The sequence below is a fragment of the Danio rerio genome, chromosome 19 (assembly GCF_052040795.2).
Source record: "Danio rerio strain M-AB ecotype USA chromosome 19, GRCz13ab, whole genome shotgun sequence".
Lineage (NCBI taxonomy): Eukaryota > Metazoa > Chordata > Actinopteri > Cypriniformes > Danionidae > Danio > Danio rerio.
In genome coordinates, this window is record NC_141039.2 from 50,073,655 (window position 1) to 50,096,180 (window position 22,526).

A 22,526-nucleotide genomic window follows, 5' to 3' on the forward strand; every position below is an offset into this window, starting at 1 on the left:
TAATTCGTATATGAATTCGAACAATCTAATTTGTACAATTTAGTACGATTTGCTCATCACCCAATGACGGTTGGGGTTAGGTGCCACACATCCTTTTTAAAATCGTACAAATTCATACGAATTAGCCACTAAACTGACAAAACGTAAAACACGTCCGTTTCCTCGTGAGATCAGGCTGCCCTAGTTTCTCTGCGCAGATCCATCCTTTGAACCACGTTAGTTATACAATGTAAAACGCCCATAATGATGCTCTAATGGAGTGGAGTAACTACTTTAGAGAAGAAGCTCATCATTTATTTGTGCAAATTATATTGTTTTACACGCACACGCATTCAAAAAAAAAATCCAATATTAGTTTTGGTTAAAACATGCACTGGCTTTCCATATTAACTGAAATATATGGAAATGGCAGATATAGAGCCTGTGTATCCTTTACTAATATGATTGAGTACATTACATAGTCTATTCAAAATTATCCTAAAATCACTTACAAAAGCTCACACTATTCTAATATCATATAAATAAAGAATGAGGCTATTTATTTAAAAAAATGAAATTTAATATTTATTATTTATTAGAAGTGAAAAAAATCCTACTTTAATATTAATATTAATAATATGAATGATGATGATTGTTATTATTATTATTAAGTAGAATATTGTTTATTTATTCTTTTAAAGTCTACTTTCACAATTTGACAATTTGACCACAGCAGAAAGTTCTACCCAGCAGGTCATATACAGTACAGATAATAAATAACCTGCAATAAAATAAAATCATTAACGTATGCTGTGTTTTTGTGTTTGGAGATGCAACATGAATTCCATTATTAAATAATAGGTCACCTATAGCATTCGTCAGGGGGCTGTGTTCAAATTGACATCAATGTTTTCAAAGTGCACTGTGAAGGGAGCACAATTGTAAATGAAGATCGCTAAAACTGAGCTGTAAAAATAGTTTGAAAGCAAATTACACCTAAGAGAGATGACCTTAATGCTTTATTTTTAATCATTCCAAGTTTAAATGTTAAAATGTTCTAAAGGAATAGGGCATAGGGGGGATAATTGCGAATAGAACACAGTCAGGAGCTGTTTCTAACTACAGCTCCAGAGGTGTAGTTGCAAGCGGACAAGTTTGCGAATGTTTGTTGGAACGATGGATTTGGGAAACGGCAAATCAACAAACCATGTTTGTGACGACAGAACTTGCGACCTTAGTTGGCTAATGATGGTTTTCGGAAATGCACTTCAGATTGACTCCCCTTTGGCTATGTTGGTGTCTGTTTTTTCTCCATTGACTTCCATTATAAGCACATTTTTTAATTGCAAAGCCATGACAGCATATGATCAAGCATTCTTGATTGTTCTGATTTACATTAATGAATTTCCCTGTTGGACAGAGGTCAAATTTGTCACTTTTACTGTTGGTTGGATCACTGCAGAACTATTCAGTCAAAATAAAAACAGAAGAATACTGTACATGGGGTCAGTGTTTTTATTAGAGCACAGGGGGTTATTTTAGTACAAAAGAGAGTGAAAAACAGCAGCGGCTCATTTGCGGCCCACAGGAAGCTTCTCCATGTCGTGAATGCCGTCTTTATCGATCAGACGAACGGTGAACGAGGGAAGATTCAGAATGAAGCGCTTGTTGAGCTGTCGGAGGACAAGATCAATGATTAAAACATCAGAAAACATGATCAAGACAATAAACCCTGCTCACCCCACTGCTTTATTTGTTTAGAAATAATTACTTTATATATTATTGATACATAATTCATTGAGTTATTTGTTTATCTACGCATTGATCTATTAATTAGTAAAAATGTATACATTCAACCGGCCACTTTATTAGGTACACCTTACTAAAACCATGTTGGACCCCTTTTGCCTTAATCCTTCATAGACTCAACAAGCTACTGGAAATATTCCTCAGAGATTTTGCTCCATATTGTCATGATAGCATCACACAGTTGCTGCAGATTTGTCGGCTGCACATCCATGATGCCAATCTCCCGTTCCACCACATCCCAAAGCTGCTCTATTGGATTGAGCTCTGGTGACTGTGGAGGCCATTTGAGTACAGTGAACTCATCGTCATGTTCAAGAAACCAGTCTGAGATGATTGAGCTTTATGACATGCTGCGTTATCCTGCTGGAAGTAGCCATCAGAAGATGGAGACACTGTGCTCATAAAGGGATGGACATGGTCAGCAGCAATACTCAGGTAGGCTGTGGCGTTGATGCTCAATTGGTACTAATGGACCCAAAGAAAATCTCCCCCACACCATTACACCACCACCACCAGCCTGAACCGCTGATACAAGGCAGGATGATCCATGCTTTCATGTTGTTGAGGCCAAATTGTGAGCCGAGCATCCGAATGTGTCAGCAGAAATGGAGACTCATCAGAGCAGCAACGTTTCTCCAATCTTCTATTGTCCAGTTTTGGTGAGTCTGTGTGAATTGTAGCCTCAGTTTCCTGTTCTTAGCTGACAGGAGCGGCACCCGGTGTGCTCTTCTGCTGCTGTAGCCCATCCGCCTCAAGGTTGGACGTGTTGTGTGTTCAGAGATGCTCTTCTGCAGAGCTCGGTTGTAACGAGTGCTTATTTGAGTTACTGTTGCCTTTCTATCAGCTGGAACCAGTCTGGCCATTCTCCTCTGACCATCAACAAGGCATTTGCACCCACAGAATATTTCCTCTTTGTCGGAGCATTCTCTGTAAACCCTAGAGATGGTTGTGCATGAAAATCCCAGTAGATCAGCAGTTTCTGAAATACTCAGAGCAGCCCGTCTGGCAGCAACAACCATGCCACGTTCAAAGTCACTTAAATCCCCTTTCTTCTCCATTCTGATGCTCACTTTGAACTGCAGCAGATCGTCTTGACCATGATTACATGCCTGAATGCATTGAGCTGCTGAAATGTGATTGGCTGATTAGACATTTGCATTAATGAGCAGTTGGACAGCTGTACCTAATAAAGTGGCCGGTGAGTGTATATACACTGCAATATATACAAATTCGAGGTTTTGACTTGTTTCTAGTTCAAATTTCAATTCTTAAATAAAGAAGCATTTTCAAGGCAAGGAGGGCGCACGTTCAGCTGTACGTTCACACAGAAACAGTGACCTAATATTGCAATAATACTACTGTATTATTTAGTTAATTGTTAAAAGCTGCACTAGTGTAATTCTCTAATCGTTCATAATCGGGATTACACACTAATGATGTGCTTCATGTTCAGCTGTGATATACAGAGAGAGAGAGACTGACCTCCTCTAAACACTTCTTGAGCAGATCCACAGCCTCCTCACGGGTCAGATCTGAGAGAAACACCACAAAGGTTAATGAAATGATGAAATGAGAAGATTCAATCAATTAAAACCTGCATTAGGGCTCATTCACAGAGAACGCATTTCAGTGATGATCAACATCAACAGCCTGAGGTATCAAGACATCTGTGCTGCCCATTACATTACAAACCACAGGAGAGGGACAATTCTCCAGCAGGATAGCGCTCCTGCTCATACTTCAGCCTCCACTTCAAAGCTCCTGAAAGCAGAGAATGCTCCAGGATTGGCCAGCCCAGTCACCAGACATGAACATTATTGAGCATATCTGGAGTAAGATGGAGGTGTTGAAGATGAGCTCTGGGAGTCCTGCTGAACGCTTTCTTCTTCATTCCAGATGACTTTATTAATCAGTGATGTGAGTCATGTCAGAGATGTATGGATGCAGTCCTCCAAGCTCATGATGGAGTCAGACACAATATTCATTCTGTCTCCACTGCAGCAGGACTTTATATTCTATACTGGACATTATTTCTGTTCAGTGATGACACTTTAGTCTGAGCAGAGTCAGACCGCACTGTCCTCATCAAATCAGTCAACATCAAGACATGATCAGATTTATTGAGCTCAAATCAGCAAAATCTAGAGGCCTTCACCTTTCATAGAGACACTTCTGACACCAAATCAGCAACTAGAAGTCAAGGGATTATCTGCTGATCCTAAAACCTGGATACGCCACAACACTTTTGCCAGGTAGTGTGTGCATTGTTTGTATATTGTATCTTAATTGTTGTGTGTATGTTCGCTGGACCAAATTTGTAAGTCATTGTGTTTAAATGTTTACAAAAACCAATACGTTATAATAAATAAAACAAATCAACATGAGATACAGCATGCATGAATTAATTAATAAATATATAACATTTAAAAACACAAATAAATGAATGCATGATTCAGATACAATTTTTAACGTCAGGGCATGATCAAAACTCTCAATTATTTACTGCTGATGCTGAATATCTCCTTGAGCTTCATAAAACAAACTCTTCTGCAGTCATTAAAATGAAGCGAACATCCCCTTTAGACATTACATGTTGGATTATAAGTGAAAGTGTGTATGGACCTGGTCTGTAGTATCGGTCCAGGATGGAGAGTGTGAGGAAAGCTCCGTATCCGTGAGCGGCGAACGGGGCTTTGGCGAGAGCTGACAGGTAATCCATGTAGTAAAGGCCGGGTCCATCGGTCTCATCGTACCCCGCCAGCAGCAGATTCACATGATATGGAGTCTGACAGGAACAAACAGTCATGTTAAAATCACTACAGTATAACCTCCAAAGATGAAGCTGCATGCAGGTATATTTAGCAGACAGTGCTTTATGATGCATTCAAGATACAGAATTACATGCCAACAGGCGCAATAATGTTACGCAGTGCCTGAAAATAGTCCCAGCACTGCCAGTTAGAGTGTGTGATATCATTGCGCTGCTTTAGAAGTGATATGGCAGGAAAGTTCCTTGATTATTACGCCAGAATGTATTTATAGTTCCTCTAGTCATATCAGCCTTTAAAGGCTTAACTAAGTTAAAATAGGGTAATTACGCAAATCATGGCAAAGCAGTGGCGCAGTAGGTAGTGCTGTCGCCTCAGAGCAAGAAGGTCGCTGGTTCGATCCTCGGCTTACTTGGCGTTCCTGTGTGGAGTTTGCATGTTCTCCCTGCGTTCACATGGGTTTCCTGAGGGTGCTCCGGTTTCCCCTACAGTCCAAACACATGTGGTACAGGTGAATTGGGTAGGCTAAATTGTCTGTAGTGTATGAGTGTGTGTGTGTGTGTGTGTGTGAATGTTTCCCAGAGATGGGTTGCGGCTGGAAGGGAATCCGCTGCGTAAAAAAACTTGCTGGATAAGTAGGCGGTTCATTCCGCTGTGGCGACCCCGGATTAATAAAGGGACTAAGCCGACAAGAAAATGAATGAATGAATAGGCAAATCATTGTAAAACAGTGGTTTGTTCTGTAGAGCAGTGTTTCTCAACCATACTCCAGGTGGATCACCAGCTCTGCAGATTTTCCATGTCTCCTTAACTAATCACACCTGATTCAGATCATCAGCTCATTAGCACAGACTGAGAGACCTGTATTGGGTGTAACGGACAAAGGAGACATCCAAAACACGCAGTGTTGGTGAGCCTTCAGGAGCGTGGTTGAGAAACACAATCCAAAACAAAAATGGCTTAAGGGGGCTGATAATATTGACTTTATAACGGATTTAAAATGATTAAAAACTGCTTTTATTCTAGCTGAAATAAAACAAGTAAGACTTTCTCCAGAAGAACAAATATTAAAGGAAATACTGTGAGAAAATCCTGAATCTGTTCAACATCATTTGGGAAATATTTGATAAGAAAAAAACACATTCACAGGAGGGCGAATGATTCTGACTGTAACTCTATGTGGATTAGTGTAGACGGAGCCAAAGTGAAAACCCAAGAGCCAGCAAACAGGGATCAGCGGGAGCGGAGGGGTGGCGGGAGGGAGGGATGGGTGTGAACGAGCTGAGAAACAGGAGTGTGTCGCGGTCTGGAGGGGGTCTCGGTGTCACCAGCAGTGTGACATCTGCAGGAAGACGCACCCCTGCTGCCGACAGCACCTACACCTGGAGCTCTGCCAGCGCTCATTAAAACTTCTCTCAGTCCTCGTCCTGCAAACACCACCAAAAACTTCAGTCTAACAGCGGGACTTCTGTCTGCAGCGCTCGCACAGCTGATAGACCAACACCCAGGGGCAATGGAGACTTTTCATAAGAGTGTTGTGATGCGTTTATCGGTCATCAGCATCTTCAATCCTTAAAAGTTTTTTTAAATGTATGTATATGTATTATTTCATCTTTGTATCAAATTACAAAAACAAATTCCCGCGTGTGTGAGGTGTGTGTAATGCAGTGTGTATGGGAGCAGGACAGTAAATCTGACATGACTCTCTCCTCTGTCTGCCGTTATCAGTCTCACACTATTGTTTTCCTCTTTCTGAAAGTCTTGATAACACCGTCCTGGAGTCTTTCAGTCATTATTTCTGCAAATAGGATTGTAAAATAATGATTTGTTGTACTCTCCCATTCGCTGTGTGCTCTTAGTTTAACAACTATGACAACTTCTGCTGCGGAGAAACATGACAATGTGAAAAAGGCTCCATTGTGTTTTCCAGTAGGGCTACCAAATTTTATCCACCCTGCATCTTAACGGGATGAAAATCAGCCCATCTTTTTTTTTTTACACAATATATTGGCTTGTTTTTCCAGTTTGCATATCTCAACAGGTTACACAGTATATAGCAATCATGTAAACACAGCAAACATTTTACAAACTGAAATTATAAACTAACTTGATTCTGATTTTGATTGTAATGTAATGACAGAGGTGAAGCAGTGGCGCAGTAGGTAGTGCTGTCGCCTCACAGCAAGAAGGTCTCTGGTTCGAGCTTCAGCTCAGTTGGCGTTTCTGTGTGGAGTTTGCATGTTCTCCCTGCCTTCGCGTGGGTACAGGTGAATTGGGTAGGCTAAATTGTCTGTAGTGTATGAGTGTGTGTGTGAATGTGTGTGTGGATGTTTCCCAGAGATGGGTTGCGGCAGGAAGGGCATCCGCTTCATAAAAACGTGCTGGATAAGTTGGCGGTTCATTCCGCTGTGGCGACCCCGGATTAATAAAGGGACTAAGCCGACAAGAAAATGAATGAATGAATGTAATAACGTGCACCTTTAGCAAAGCTGCTTTGGTATAATTCTCGTAAAAAGTGATATAAAAACAAACTTGAAGTGAACTGAAATACATTTCATTTCACTGTTGAACATTTAATCATGATGAATAGAAGTAAAAACATTTTAACGGTACTTTTGAATGGTATTGCATCAATTTCCCAAACTGACAACAACATTATTACTATTAATAGTACTACTTTTACTACTATTACCTTATTGTCATTGTATTGGATTGTTTAAAAATTCTTATTATTTTTTTTATTCTCTAGACTATATTTTATGTATATACATATTTAGTTTACATTTTATGTATAATTGCATTTATTGTAAGTTCTTTCTTAAAACTCTTGTATTAATATTATATGTTAGGCACCTAGGGTCTGATTTATATACATATATATACACATTTACATATATATATATATATACACATATACACATATACATAAATATATATATATATATATATATATATATATATATATATATATATATATATATATATATATATATATATATATATATATATATATATATACATATATATATATATACATATATATATATATATATATACATATATATATATATATATATATATATATATATACATATACATATATATATATATACATATACATATATATATATATACATATACATATATATATATATATATATATATATATATATATATATATATATATATATATATATATATATATATATATATACATATATATATATATATATATATATATATATATATATATATATATATATATTTACAGCAGGTAAGATTATTGCAGATGTGCATATTGTAATATTGATTCTGAAACAATATATTGTGCAGCCTTAATGTAAAATATTTATTTTTGATTATGGGAATGGCATATTTTAGGTTTAGGGATTGGGCTAATTTTTGATTTTTGATTGGCCTTTGGGCTATTTTGCTATAAAAAGCTGGCAACTCTGGTCCAGATCATCTGAGAGTGGATGAGACTCCAGCAGATCACCTGAGAGGGTTTAACTTGACACAGGCCGCCCCTACGGGTCTCTGGGGCACGTTTGGGTAAGTAAACACCCCCTAGAGATGTTCACCTGTGCAATATGCTTCACTCCCAACAGGGAGGGTTTCGACGAACAGGGGCTTGTTGAAAGACAAGATCTGCGTTTCAACAAAAATCCCCCGAGCATCTGTTCAAACTCAACACCTGTCTCCTGCATTCTCCACCACCAGGGTTTATGCAGCGTTCAGTGTGATTCTGAGGGACACTAAACAAAAGCAATGCACAGAAAAAAAGAGGAAGAAGGACAAGCTGCAGCATATCATGCATTCATTCATCCCGCTTTCATCTTCTGTTCGCTTCGCCTGGAGGACATGTGCTCCTCTTTGGCATCTCTGCCCAATCTGCTGTATTAATTGTTCATCTGTAGCGGAACAGGGGAATGCCTCGCAATATGGCACCAGTAATTATTTGTGCCAGTGTGCTGGGAGAGAATAAGCGGCCAATAATGTTTCATGTGTGCCAGTGATGGCAAACTGTTGCTGGACCGCTCTGTGTGGAGCTTCAGGGGACGTGAGATGAAATGCATGCTTAAAATAAAAAGCACAACACATAAAAGCATCCAGGAATCAGATTTTCTTGTTGCTGAAGATTAATTGCTGAAGCTTTTGTTACATATAATTATGATATTTCCTTCTTATTAAGCAGTATAATAAATAATAAAACACTTTTACTGCATTGATTTATTGTATATTCCTGGTCAGAGTAAACAAATGTTTAATATCGTTGGTTAATGCATTAAAATCAACAGTGAGAATAAGCCACACCAGAGTCCTACAAATAGTCTGAGCATTTCCAATCAATATCTGCATGTTGAAGGCAGATAACCATGTGAAAACGAAAATGTTAAGAGGAAAAGCAGAGAAGAGAAACAAAAGAAAAAAGAAAATAAAAAGAAAAAAAGAAAAGGAAAATAAGAAAAAGAAAAGAAAGAAAATGAGTAAAAGAAAAGGAGAAAGAAAAGGAAAAGAAAAAGATAAGTAAAAAAAGAAAAAAGAAAAGAAAGGGAGAAAATGAAAAGGAAGAAAAATCAAGAAAAAAAGAAAGAAAAGAAAGAAAGGGAGAAAAAGAAAAGGGAAGAAAAAAGAAAAAAAGAAAAAAAGATCAGCAAAAAAGTAAAAAAGAAAAGAAAAAAAAGAAAGGGAAAAAAGGAAAAGAAAAAAGAAAAGGAAGAAAAGGGGAGGAAAAGCAAAAAAGAGAAGAGAAAAAAGGAAAAAGAAAAATGAAAAGGAAAAAGAACAGAAAAATAAAATAAAAAAAGTAAAAAAGATAAAGAAAAGGAGAAAAGAAAAGGAAAAAAGGAAGAAAAAAAGAAAAAGAAAAAGTAAAAAAAGAGGAAGAAAAGAAAAGAAAAAAAGAGAAAAAAAAGAAAAAGGAGGAAGAAAAGAAAACAAAAAGCGATAAAGTAAAAAAGGAAAAGGAAGAAAAAAGGAAAAAAGAAAAAAGGAGGAAGAAAAGAAAAATGAACAAAAAGAAAGACAAAAATGAGGAAAAGAAAAAGAAAAGGAAAAAGAAAAGAAAAGAAAAAAGTAAAAAAGAAAAAGATAGAAAAGAGAAAGAAAATGAGGAAAAGGGGAAAAAGACAGAAAAAAGAAAAAGATGAAAGAAAAGGAAGAAAATAAAAAGAAAAGATAAAAAAGTAAAAAAGCCAAGAAAGAAAAGGAAGAAAATGAAGAAAAGAAATAGAAAAAGAAAAAAAAGAAAAGAAAAAGAGAAAAGAAACAGAAAAAGAAAAAACGAAGCAGCAAAGGGGAAAGAGACAAGAAAAAGAAAAAGGAAAACACAAAAAAAGAGAAAGAAAAGGAAAAGAAAAAGAGAACAGAAAAAATAAGTAGAAAAGAAAACAATTGAGAAAAGGAAAGCCCAGAAAAGGAAAAGTTGATGTTTAAAAATAAACAAGTCTTGAAGCATTCGTGCTGTGATGAAGACCCGCTGACAGGAGCAATCTGAATACTCTATATAAGCAAGTGTTCACAGTATTCTGAAGTGCCCTTGATAGCACATGTTCATCATCACAATATACTGAAAGCCTGATCATCAGCATGTCTACAAGCACCACAGTAACAGTGTTTGTCTGTCTGTAAAGCGCAGTACAGTAGAGTATGCTGGACTCCCACCCGCTGCAGGCGAGCCCCAAAGGCCCAGTTGTTTTTTTAGAAACCCGTGCATGACATCTCGCTCACTTCAACATCCCCAAGGGCTCCAGCACAAATTAAATGGCTTCAATAATAATACGCAAGGTTTTACGACTACCCATAATCCTCATTTAAGGAGAATTGAGGAAAGAGAAAACATTTCCCTTAAACACTGCTACACACGGAGGTTTAGAGCAGAACGCAAGCGTCAATATTACAGCAGATTTACACTTCAGTGTGGAGCCATCAGACTAGAGTGTAGCCCACGGCACATCCTACGACACCACGGCCAGCATGTATAGTAGATAATCATTATATTAGCAGAGGAGAGTCTTGCTTTTTATTTCCGCAAGACAGTGATGATGTTTAGCAGTCATCCGCTTCTCAAATCTGAATTTTAAACATTTATAGTGGCGGCACGGTGCTTCAGTCACCTCAAAGCAAGAAGGCCTCTGGTTTGAGTCCCGGCTGGGTCAGTTGGTGTTTCTGTGTGGAGTTTGCATGTTCTCCCTGCGTTCACTTGGGTTTCCTCTGGGTGCTCCCCCACAGCCCAAACACATGCGCTATAGGGGAACTGATCAACTAAACTGGCCGTAGTGTATAAGTGTGTGTGTAAATGAGTGTATGGGTGTTTCCCCAATGCTGGGTTACAACTGAAAGGGCATCCGCTGCATAAAATATATGCGAGAATAGTTGGCGGTTCAGTCCACTGTGATAAATCTGAGACTAAGTGGAAGAAAAATGAATGACTGCACATTTATAAAGGAATATTGGTAATACTTCAGTTGAAAGGGTGTTCATAAGACTGTCATTAAACCTTTATGATGGTGACTTGACAGGTCATGGATGTGAATGACGCTTTATGCATGCTTATGACAACTGTTATTAGGTGGCAATCGCTCAGTTTTGTTATCTTAAATGCAAAGATGGCATTGCTGATGACAACAAAACTTGTCATAAATCTGTCATAAACATAATTGTGTCATGAATATTTTTTGATCACGTTTCCGGTAGATCAAACTGTATTTTAGCCGGCAGCTAGCTCTCTGCAACTCTCAAATGGTCGCCCACTGAAGCTCAGCAGGGCAGCGCCTGGTCAGAACCTGGATGGGAGACCACATGGGAAAGCTGGGTTGCTGCCAGAAGTGGTGTTAGTGAGGCCAGCAGGGGGAGCATAACCTGTGGTCTGTGTGGGTCCTAATGCCCCAGTATAGTGTAGGAGACTCCGCCTTTTGGATGAGACGTTAAACCGAAAATTAAAATTTAAAAATAATATTATTAAAATATTAAAAATAATATAATTGAAAATTCCTGGATTTCCTTAGAAGAAGAAAAAAAAAAAAAAAGAATAGGGGTTTCACCCCGGCACCCTGGCCAAATTTGCCAACTGGCCTCTGTCCATCATGGCCTCCTAACCTTCCCCAAATCATAATTGGCTTCATCCCTCTGTCTCCTCTCCACCAATCAGCTGGTGTGTGGTTTGCGGTCTGGCGCAATATGGCTGGATGAGGAGATCCCCCCAGTGTGTTAAGCGATTTGAGTGTGCAGAAATGGTATTATTATTAGTAGTAATAAAAATGTTTCATTAAAACTTATTCATTACTCTGTCAATAATTTTTACGAGAGTCATTAGAATTTAATGAGATTTTAATGATTAATTTAGCTTGTGATACTGCAGTTGAAGTAGAAAAAATATATTAATGACGCCGTTATAAAATTCATCACAATTATAATGGCTATAATTATGGCATTATTATATTATTATAATATATTATATAATATAATATTATATTATATATATATATATATATATATATATATATATATATATAATATTATATTATATTATTATAAATTATGGCAAATTTTGTTGTGCATTTATGTCAAGCTGTATATTTACATGAGTTTTTCAATGAAATAAAAATATATATTCATATATATAAAACTGCAAGTATTTTCACAGATACTATGTAGTCATAGTGTAATATAAGTTTTTTTTTAATAAAAATTAAATAAATAAAAATTAAATAAATAAAAAAATATGCACACACACACACACACACACACATATATATATATATATATATATATGTTATTTTTTTTATAAAAAATAAACAAACTATTTAAAATAAATTGCAAGTAATTATGCATTTTTTGCACTCCTATAGTGTATTTAAAATAAAAAAAATTCTAAAATTTGTATATTTTTGATATATTCATTATTTAAAATCCTTTAAAATAAATATGCTAGTTATTTTTAAATATTTTTTTATTTAAAATATCTTTTAATAAATAAATTATAAAAATATTTTAAAAAATTACTATTTAAAATAATGCTAGTAATTATGCTATTAATTTCACAGATATTATTTAGTCAGAGTGCATTATTTAAAACGTTTTATACAAAAATAAATAACCAAAAAAATGTTTAAATAATTTAAATTAAATTTCTAGTAAATTCACAGATATTGTGTAGTTCTGGTGTAATATTTAAGATTTTATTTTTTATATTTTTATTTAAAATGTTTTTAATAAAATAAATTATTAAAAGAAAAGGCAAACAGGTCATTTAAAATAAGGGACTAGAAATTTTGCAGACATCGAATAGTTCTGGGGTATTATATCATTTTTTTTAAAAAGTAAATAATGAAAAAATATAAATAAATTAAAATAAATAGTTTAAAATAAAATGCTAGTATTTTCAATGGTATCATCCAGTCTTAATGTGAACACAATCTATTAATCAAACATTTTTTGAGGTTGGTGAGAGCGCAGTGTTTAGAGAAAGCGCAGATTTATGACCCAAGCCCCCAGAGATGTTCTCCTTCACCCAAACCCTCCCTTCGGTTTGCTCTAATTGTTTTTTGTAATCATTTTCTCCACTCTGCTATTGTGACAGGAGGCAGTTACACTCTTCCTAACGAATTAACACACACACTACCAGACAAAAGAGCCAGGATGGCGGCGAGCCCACTTTAACACAGATGGGTGCACTCTATGATGCCCTCAGTTTAACACACACACACACAGACACACACACACATTTTGAAAATGTTTCTTATGCGCAGGATCACATTACAGAAGAGACGCAGGTGTGAACGACCTCTGAGACCTCGATATCACCTCTACACACTGTAAACACACTGGCATCTGTTTCTGTGCACATTTTACACCGGTTGCATTTGCATTTACTCTGTGGGACGCCTCGCGCTGTTGTCTGCAGGAAAACATGACGATTTTTGTTTTAAAAGAAAAGGTGAAAGCAGTGATGCTTGTGTTCTCTTGACTTTCTTTCTAAATGTTAGTGGCAGGCATGCATTTTTAATGAGCCACAAATCAAATCAGTGTATTATATAATGATGATGATGATGATAATTAGGATTATAGCAATCCTCCTTCCTGTGTAGAAAAGGAAAAGAAAGAAAGAAAGAAAGAAAGAAAGAAAGAAAGAAAGAAAGAAAGGAAACGACAGAAAGAAACAACAAAGGAAAGAAGAAATAAAAAAAATAAAAAAAATCAAACAATGAAAGAAACGACAAAAAAGAAAGAAAAAAAGAAACGAAAGAAAGAAACGACAGAAAGAAAGAAAGAAACGACAGAAAGAAAGAAAGAAACGACAGAAAGAAAGAAAGAAATGACAGAAAGAAAGAAAGAAAGAAAGAACAGACAGAAGGAAAGAAACGACAGAAAGAAAGAAAGAAAGAAAGAAAGAAAGAACGAAACGACAGAAAGAAGGAAAGAAACGACAGAAAGAAGGAAAGAAACGACAGAAACGACAGAAAGGAGGAAAGAAACGACAGAAAGAAAGAAACGACAGAAAGAAAGAACAGACAGAAAGAAAGAACAGACAGAAAGAAAGAACAGACAGAAAGAAAGAAATGACAGAAAGAAGGAAAGAAACGACGAAGAAAGAAAGAAGGAAAGAAAGAAAGAAAGAAAGAAAGAAAGAAAGAAGAAAAGTCAGAAACGACAAAAAAGAAAGAAAGAAAGTAAGAAAGAAAAAGAAAGAAACGACAAAGGAAAGAAAGAAAGAAACGACAAAGGAAAGAAAGAAAGAAAGAAAGAAAGAAAGAAAGAAACGACAAAGGAAAGAAACGACAAAGGAAAGAAAGAAAGAAAGAAAGAAAGAAAGAAAGAAAGAAAAAGAAAGAAACGACAAAGGAAAGAAAAAATAAAATCAAGAAAGAAAAAATCAAACAAAGAAAGACAGAAACGACAAAAAGAAAGAAACGACAGAAAGAAGAAATGACAAAAGGCAGAAATAAGAAATAAACAACAAAAGAAAGAAATAGAAATAATAAAATAAAACAAAAGTAAAGAACAAAAAGAAGAAAAACAAAAGAAAGAAAAAAGGAGGAGAAAAAAAACAAAGAAAGAAAGAAATGACAAAAAGGACAGGAGAAATAAAATCAAGAAAGAAAGAAAGAAAGAAAGAAAGAAAGAAAATGACAAAGGACAGAAATAAGAAATAAACAACAAAAAGAAATAATAAAATAAAACAAAAGAAAGAAAAAAAGAAAAAAGAAGAAGAAAAACAGAAAGAAAGAAATGACAAAAAGGACAGAAAAAAAAAAATAAATAAATAAAAATAAAAAAATAATAAAAAAGAAAAAATAGATGAAAACAGAAAATCTAAATAAAAACGTTACAAAAATTATAAAGAAAAGAAAAAAACAACACAAAAAAACAAAAACAAAACAAAAAAGAATAAAAAACAAAAACAAAAAATTATAAAAGAAAAAAATCTAAAAAAAGAATATAAAGAAAATTAAAAAGGAAAGAAAACAAAAGAAAGAGACTAAAAGAGGTTAAGAAAGAAAAATGGAAAAAATAAAAAAAAGAATCAAAAAAAGAGGACAAGCAATGAAAAAGAAAAAGACAGAAGGAAGAAAGAAAGAAAAATGAAAAAAAAGAAAGAGAAAGGAAAGAATTAAAAAAACGAACAAAAAGAATAAAGAAAAATAAACTAAATTAAAAAGAGAAAAGGAAAAGAGGAGGGAGAGCAACAAAATGACAAAGGAAAGAAAGAGAAAGAAGAGAAGGCTTTGAGAGGACAGACTCCTGCACTCACCCGACTGCGCAGATAATCTGCCAGGTTTTTCCTGGTGAAGTTTGCAGCGGCTGCAGGACTGAGCTCATATCCTGATGGAGGAGCAGAGAGAACAGCATCACAACACAAGACTGTCTTCAGTGCATCTACACACAACAGCCAACTACACACTTATCATTTCTTCACATAATAATCATGTTTATAATCAGACTTTCCACTTATTTGTATCACATTAATTATTATTATTAAACATTATTAACATTGATGAGGATAAGACATAAACGCTTGATTTTTTAAAATATAAATATTGTCTGGGGCTTTATATAAATATATTTATTGATATTAATATTGTATACATTTCTTTGTTCTTTTTCCTTGTATACAATTCATTTATTTATTATTATCTTATATAATTTTTTGAACTAATTTATTTTGTATTTCTAATTTGTTTAGTATTACGATTTGTATTCTTTAAATTATGTATATTAATTTTGTATACATTTATTATTCCTTTATTATTTTTGTTATTATTTTCTCCGTTTATATTAATTTGTGTGCATTTCTTATTTCTTATTATAACGTACAACTTATTATTTATTAACTTCTAATTTCTTTATTTATTATCATTGTCAATATTTATTTGTGTGCATGTCTTATTTATTTCTTACAATGCTTACTTATCATAACGAAAATATATTTATTTTTTGCTAATTTGTTATTCCTTTATTATTATTATTTATTTTATCTATATTATTTAGCATGCATTTCTTATTATTAATATAATTTATATTTATTTTAGGAATTAATTTCTTATTTTTTAATTATTACAGTCGTATTTGACTTGCTATTTTGCATCAGTGTTGTGTAATTATTCATTGTTTGTGGAATGTTTAATTAAACAGAGTAAAAACAAAAGGAAATGTACAAACATTCATCCAAACTTAAGACTGAAATGAACAATCGATTACATTTTAAACACCCCTTATACTACAGACCGAATGTCTTTAAACAAAATATATGCAATTTAATAATGTTTGCAAACCATGCAAAAGCTGAAAAGGCGATGAAACACCTGATTGTGTCGCAGACACACACACACACACACACACACACACACACACACACACACACACACACACACACACCAGTTTAGCTTCCCATACACTTCATAAATAAACATAACGCCTGTTCACACATTTCCCAGCATACCACTGCATCTCCCATATGCAAATACAGCCGTTTCATTGGTTGCCGAGCTTGAAGATGCAGCAAAACCAAACACACTCAAATGTAAAACCTCATGTTTAAAGGCTGCTCGTGTGATTACTGCTTACCGTTCCTCATTTTGTAAAGCTGGACGTTCTTCTGGATGTATTCTGCAAACTGTACGGTGTCTCCGGCTTCACCCACACACAGCAGCAGGATCTTCTCACTCAGCTTGAACATCTTGTCATAATCTGGTACAAACACAAACCGTGTGTGACAAATATATTGCATTTTACTCAAAATATATCACATCTCGACTTTAATAGGAAATTCCTCTCGTTTTCTGTCTTCTTTTTTATTTGTGATTGGCTAAACACTTATGAAACACCTGCGGAAATTCAATAATAAATGAGGGAACATCCTGCGCAACATCCTCATGCATAGAACTTTTGTGTTTTGGATTTGTTTGGTGTCGGACTCAAATTAATTTAACAAACATAACACTGTTTACGTCTCAATATTGATGTTTCAATCCAGCTTGCATATTATTAACAACCTCTCACTGACTACTAAAAAAGTAAACATTGAATGCTATAACTTAAAAATGGGGCGGCACAGTGGCTCAGTGGTCGGCACTGTGGCCTCACATCAAGAAGGTCGTTGATTCGAGCTCTGATTTGGTCAGTTGGTGTTTCTGTGTGGAGTTTGCATGTTCTCCCCGTGTTGGTGTGGGTTTCCTCCGGGTACTCCGGTTTACCTCAGTCCAAACACATGCGCTATAGGGGAACTGATCAACTAAACTGGCCGCAGTGTGTGTGAATGTGTGTGTGGGTGTACTAGGTTGCAGCGAAAAGGGCATCCGCTGTGTAAAATATGCTGGAATAATTGTCGGTTCATCCCGCTGTGGCAACCACTGATGAATAAAGAGACTCAGCCAAAGGAAAATGAACATAAAAATGCAGAAATTCTTTGAAATTTAATATTACTGAACAATAAATAAATAAATACGTACATACATAAACATAGCGAGTAGCAACCTATGTGATTATAACTCACAAATATGAAAGCTACGTATTAAATAATCATTAATAATCAACCTTTCATTAATTTCAGTGTTTCCTCTAGGATGTTTTCCAGGCCTTTTTGTACACAGATCTACCAAATACCTGTGGCGTTATCAATGAAACATGTCGTGAGCGCAGTATTAGATGTCGAGATCGCATTTATGTATTAACCTACATGTACTAGCATGTGAATCTCTGCTTGTGCGCCGATTTCCTCTGCTCGTGCACAAAGCTTCTTGCACACCACCTCAAATATAAGCCGCTTCAAGAGCACGCAGATCTTGTGCGGTCTCAAGCAAACGCTGCTGAGTGCGATTTAGTGCGTTTACGTAACGAGTATGTCTCCAGCATTTATTAGATTTGCTAGGAATGCTTATAAATGTCTCTATATAGACCTAGAGAGTAGCATTAATGTGTCCTGAAGTAAAGTGAAACGGCTATACGTCGTGTTTGCTGGCCTCACGCACCTGTCAGTCAGTCGGCACGTCACCCTAAAGGGTTAAACAAATGAAGCACAGCACCTACTGCGGTTACAGAAAAGTTTGCGCTGTTATAATTCACTTACCCTTTAATATGTTTTGGTGCGATTATCACCCGCTATTAAAAAACAAAATGTTTTGAATCAGAAGCTGGAATGTAGCTGTGGCGGGATGAATTTTGTCGTGGCGCCCTGCCATGGTAGTAAGGACTAAATATCTGTTGTGTGTAGTTCTTCTGTAGTTGGTAACATATCGAAGACTGTAAGGGGCTGTGTGTGTTCATATATGTTGCATTTATATATTGATTTAATATAATTACAGATGTTACACTAGGCTATTTTGCACTGTCATTGATCTGCAGTTATAATTAACTCATGTTCATAGAAAAGTTAGTAATAAACATTTTTACAGAAGTATTTATGTGTATGAAGCATCTGTGTTGTGAGAAGTGCTCCTCATATATGTAAACGACCTGTACAGCTTTACTGTAGACATTTTCTTAAGCGAGAATGAAGTCGACTGAAACTTAGTCATACAACACGCCCGACAAAAGGGTAGTAGAAACACGTACTGACCCAAACCGTGCTGTAACAGTTAGTTAAATGAGCCATAAAACTGGCATCAATAGCGTTCCTAAGGTATGTGTACGAATTTTTACTTAATTTTTTTTTGTTTGTTTTTTAGGACAGTATCACCAGCAGAAAAAAATCCAAAGATGCCGTTTAAAAATATAATGAAATCTGTGTTTTTGAAACAAATGAAGACAGCAGAAGTCAATGATTGTTTTGACTTATTTAGCCTGACATGTTTACGGCTCCAAAATATAATAAATCTTTCAAAAAATAAAATATATTGTTTTTAAAGGGGAAAAAAGTTGTCGTTTTTACCCAGGTATTTAAAAAGAATCTATTTTAAAGAAGTTAGCACAATACTGTGAAACCATAATATTTTTATGCAAGGTTATCATACCATCAGAACCTTACACCAGCCCATGCCTAGTCTGTTCTTTAATGTCTCTGATCAAAAGTGGATCTAGATGTGCTATTAAAGTAAATAAGATTCACATAAAGTGTGTGTGTGGGGAGGGGGGATAATCAGAGAGAGAGAGAGAGAGAATCAGCCAATAGCCTTCAGTTTCATTAACATCATTTGCAGTTGCTGTCAGAAGTTGGTCTCTGACTCTCTGTTGAGCATTTGATTAGACAATGCATTCATTCAATTTCATGTCAAATTGATCTGTTACTTCTCGCTGCATATAAATAGACCTTACATTTCTAATTATGTTGCGATGACACACACACATAAGCAGATTATGTCGATTTACTTTCACTTTCACAAATGAATCGCAAACTCATCCTCAACAGTCGAGGACCTAAACATCCCCAATCCTGATGAGTTGATCCTAATGCGGGTTAAAATACAGTCGAAATCAAGTTTATTTACATTAAAAACTCATATTTGAATATTTATGTAAATCAGTTCCACGCAAAAACTGCTTTAGCGGACATTAGCAACCTAGCCTGAAACTGCTGTAAACTCCATAGAAGAGAGGAGAACACTGACAAGCAAATACAGAGAAGCATTAAAAGAGTGAAATGTGTGTATTTAGAGCAGTGTACAACATTAGTTTTGGTAAACATGCGTTGCGTTATTCTGCTGCTGTCTGAGCGGTTAGCTTGATGCTAATATGCTAACTCACCGTGCTTCATCTGGATTATACTGCTCGCCGCGACGTTATCAGCCGCCACCAGCACAAAGTCTGGTCCCTGAATCCCGATCAAATACTCCATACTGCGGACTGAGTTTAAAGTGGATTTAACAAACTCTATTCACTCAGTGGACTAGCAGTGCAGCTCTGTCAGATATTACACAGCAAAAGCAGAATGGAAGAGCGGCGGCGCGCGGTTTACACGTCATCACAGAGATGTCACGTGACGCGGGAGTTGCTGCTGCGGCCAGAAGTTACCGATGTTTATTTATATTTATTTATTGAAATTAAATTAAAACACTAAATATGCCGAGTATTATTCATATTGTTTATTAATTTACCTATTAATTGTATTTTATTAACGTCTACCTTTACCCCAACCCTCACAGTAATGTAAAAACAGAGGGTATTATTTATATTATTTATTAAATTACCAATTAAATAGTATTTTTTTAACATCTACCCCTACCCTAACCCTCACAGTAATACAAAAAGATTATTGTTGTAGTGTCACAAAAATTATGATGCATCTGCAGCTGCATCCCTTCTAGACTTTACCCTTTCAGCATATTGTAAGATTTACAATATTAGGCTCATTATTAAATCCTAACAAATCCTGTTTGGCATACTTAAACATGTTATATAAATATATAATATTATTATAGAATATTAATTATTTGCCATCATTCACACATTTGCGTTTTTGACAATTTCAATAAGAATCAGATTTGGTATTATTTCTTATTCTCTGACATTTGAATTAGCAAATTCAGAATGAGCTTTTGCGTTATGTTAACAAAAATATATACAGTATGTTACACTGGATAACAGTGGACATATGTCCCCCATGTTTTGATATTGTTCACAAAACCTATTTGCATTTTATCTGATGTGGTTCCTAATTTGTGGGTAAATTTGCACCACATCACTTTGTGAGTTTATTTGTGATAGCATAACTGTGTCATGAGGAAAACTAATGGAAAGTTTATATGCAATATAAAAGAATAATTTAAAAATACTTAAGAGTTCAATTTAGCCCTATACACACACACAAACACAACAGTTTTTCAGCAGTTTGTCGATTTCATGTGAAAGCAGAACCAATTTATGAAAAAATCCCAGAGTAATGTATCATGTATAACGTCTTTCTTAATGCATCATCCAGCCTAGTATCATAATGAACCGATAAACAGTAAGAAATACTGCTTTAGCTGTAATACAGTGGTATTGTAGTATAATACACCCTATAGCTATAGAGAAATACAGTATTTAGACATTTTTTTGAGAGGGGTCTGGCTGCAGAACTGGTGCAGTGCAGTCTGGGCTGCATCCGATGCTTTTTAATGGGCTCACCTAACCCCACCCCTAACCCTACCCGTCACAGTGATGTCACTAGCTCCATTTAAGTGCACTGTGTCTGACATTGCATCGCTGAGTGATGCAGTCTCAGCTTGCATCAGAAAGACTGAATCCAGATACTATTGCATTTTTTAGTTTTAGCAACTGTAGAATCACCCCAACAAATCAATTACTATAGTTGTTGTGTTACCATAGCAACTGTAGAATCACCACAACAGATCAATGACTATAGTTGTGTTACCATAGCAACTGTAGAATCACCACAACAGATCAGTTATTATAGTTGTTGTGTTACCATAGCAACTGTAGAATCACCACAACAGATCAGTTATTATAGTTGTTGTGTTACCATAGCAACTGTAGAATCACCACAACAGATCAATGACTATAGTTGTGTTACCATAGCAACTGTAGAATCACCACAACAGATCAATGACTATAGTTGTGTTACCATAGCAACTGTAGAATCACCACAACAGATCAGTTATTATAGTTGTTGTGTTACCATAGCAACTGTAGAATCACCACAACAGATCAGTTATTATAGTTGTTGTGTTACCATAGCAACTGTAGAATCACCACAACAGATCAATGACTGTAGTTGTTGTGTTACCATAGCAACTGTAGAATCACCACAACAGATCAGTTACTATAGTTGTTGTGTTACCATAGCAACTGTAGAATCACCACAACAGATCAATTACTATAGTTCTGTTACCATAGCAACTGTAGAATCACCACAACAGATCAATTACTATAGTTCTGTTACCATAGCAACTGTAGAATCACCGCAACAGATCAATTACTGTAGTTGTTATGTTACCATAGCAACTGTAGAATCACCACAACAGATCAATTACTATAGTTCTGTTACCATAGCAACTGTAGAATCACCACGACAGATCAGTTACTATACATAGAAATCACAGCTTTTAAATTATTCCCAAAATGTCAAGATATATAATTTTGTTGCATGGTTTGCAGGGCGTCACGGTGGCGCAGCGGGTAGCACAATCGCCTCAAAGTAAGAAGGTCGCTGGTTCAGGCCTCGGCTGGGTCAGTTGGTGTTTCTGTGTGGAGTTTGCATGTTCTCCCCGTGTAGGTGTGGGTTTCCTCCGGGTGCTCCGGTTTACCCCACAGTCTAAACACATGCGCTATAGGGGAATTGATTAACTAAATTGGCTGTAGTGTATGAGTGTGTGTGAATGAGAGTTTATGGATGTTTCCCAGTGATAGGTTGCAGCTGAAAGGGCATCCACTGCATTAAACATATGCTGGATAAATTGGTGGTTCATTACGCTGTGGCGACCCCTGATGAATAAATTGACTAAGCTGAAAAGAAAATGAATGAATGAAATGATGTTCAATTGTCATATACAGCATAATATCTATGTCAAAAGGAAACATTATTCTGCATTCGAA

General features: G+C 35.6%; 1 protein-coding gene across 2 annotated transcripts in view; it reads right to left on the bottom strand.

Annotated features, from left to right (window-relative positions):
- Positions 1 to 1,480: 1,480 nt before the first annotated feature.
- Positions 1,481 to 22,526, bottom strand: part of psmb2 (proteasome 20S subunit beta 2) — a 30,864-nt gene continuing 9,818 nt past the window's right edge. Inside the window, 6 exon segments of one of the 2 annotated variants that reach the window (NM_001002609.1) lie at positions 1,481 to 1,652; positions 3,271 to 3,320; positions 4,411 to 4,573; positions 15,310 to 15,380; positions 16,623 to 16,745; positions 19,737 to 19,897. In NM_001002609.1, the coding sequence (NP_001002609.1) occupies positions 1,551 to 1,652; positions 3,271 to 3,320; positions 4,411 to 4,573; positions 15,310 to 15,380; positions 16,623 to 16,745; positions 19,737 to 19,827 (600 nt within the window). In that variant the 5' untranslated portion in view covers positions 19,828 to 19,897 and the 3' untranslated portion in view covers positions 1,481 to 1,550. 2 annotated transcript variants of the gene reach the window in all.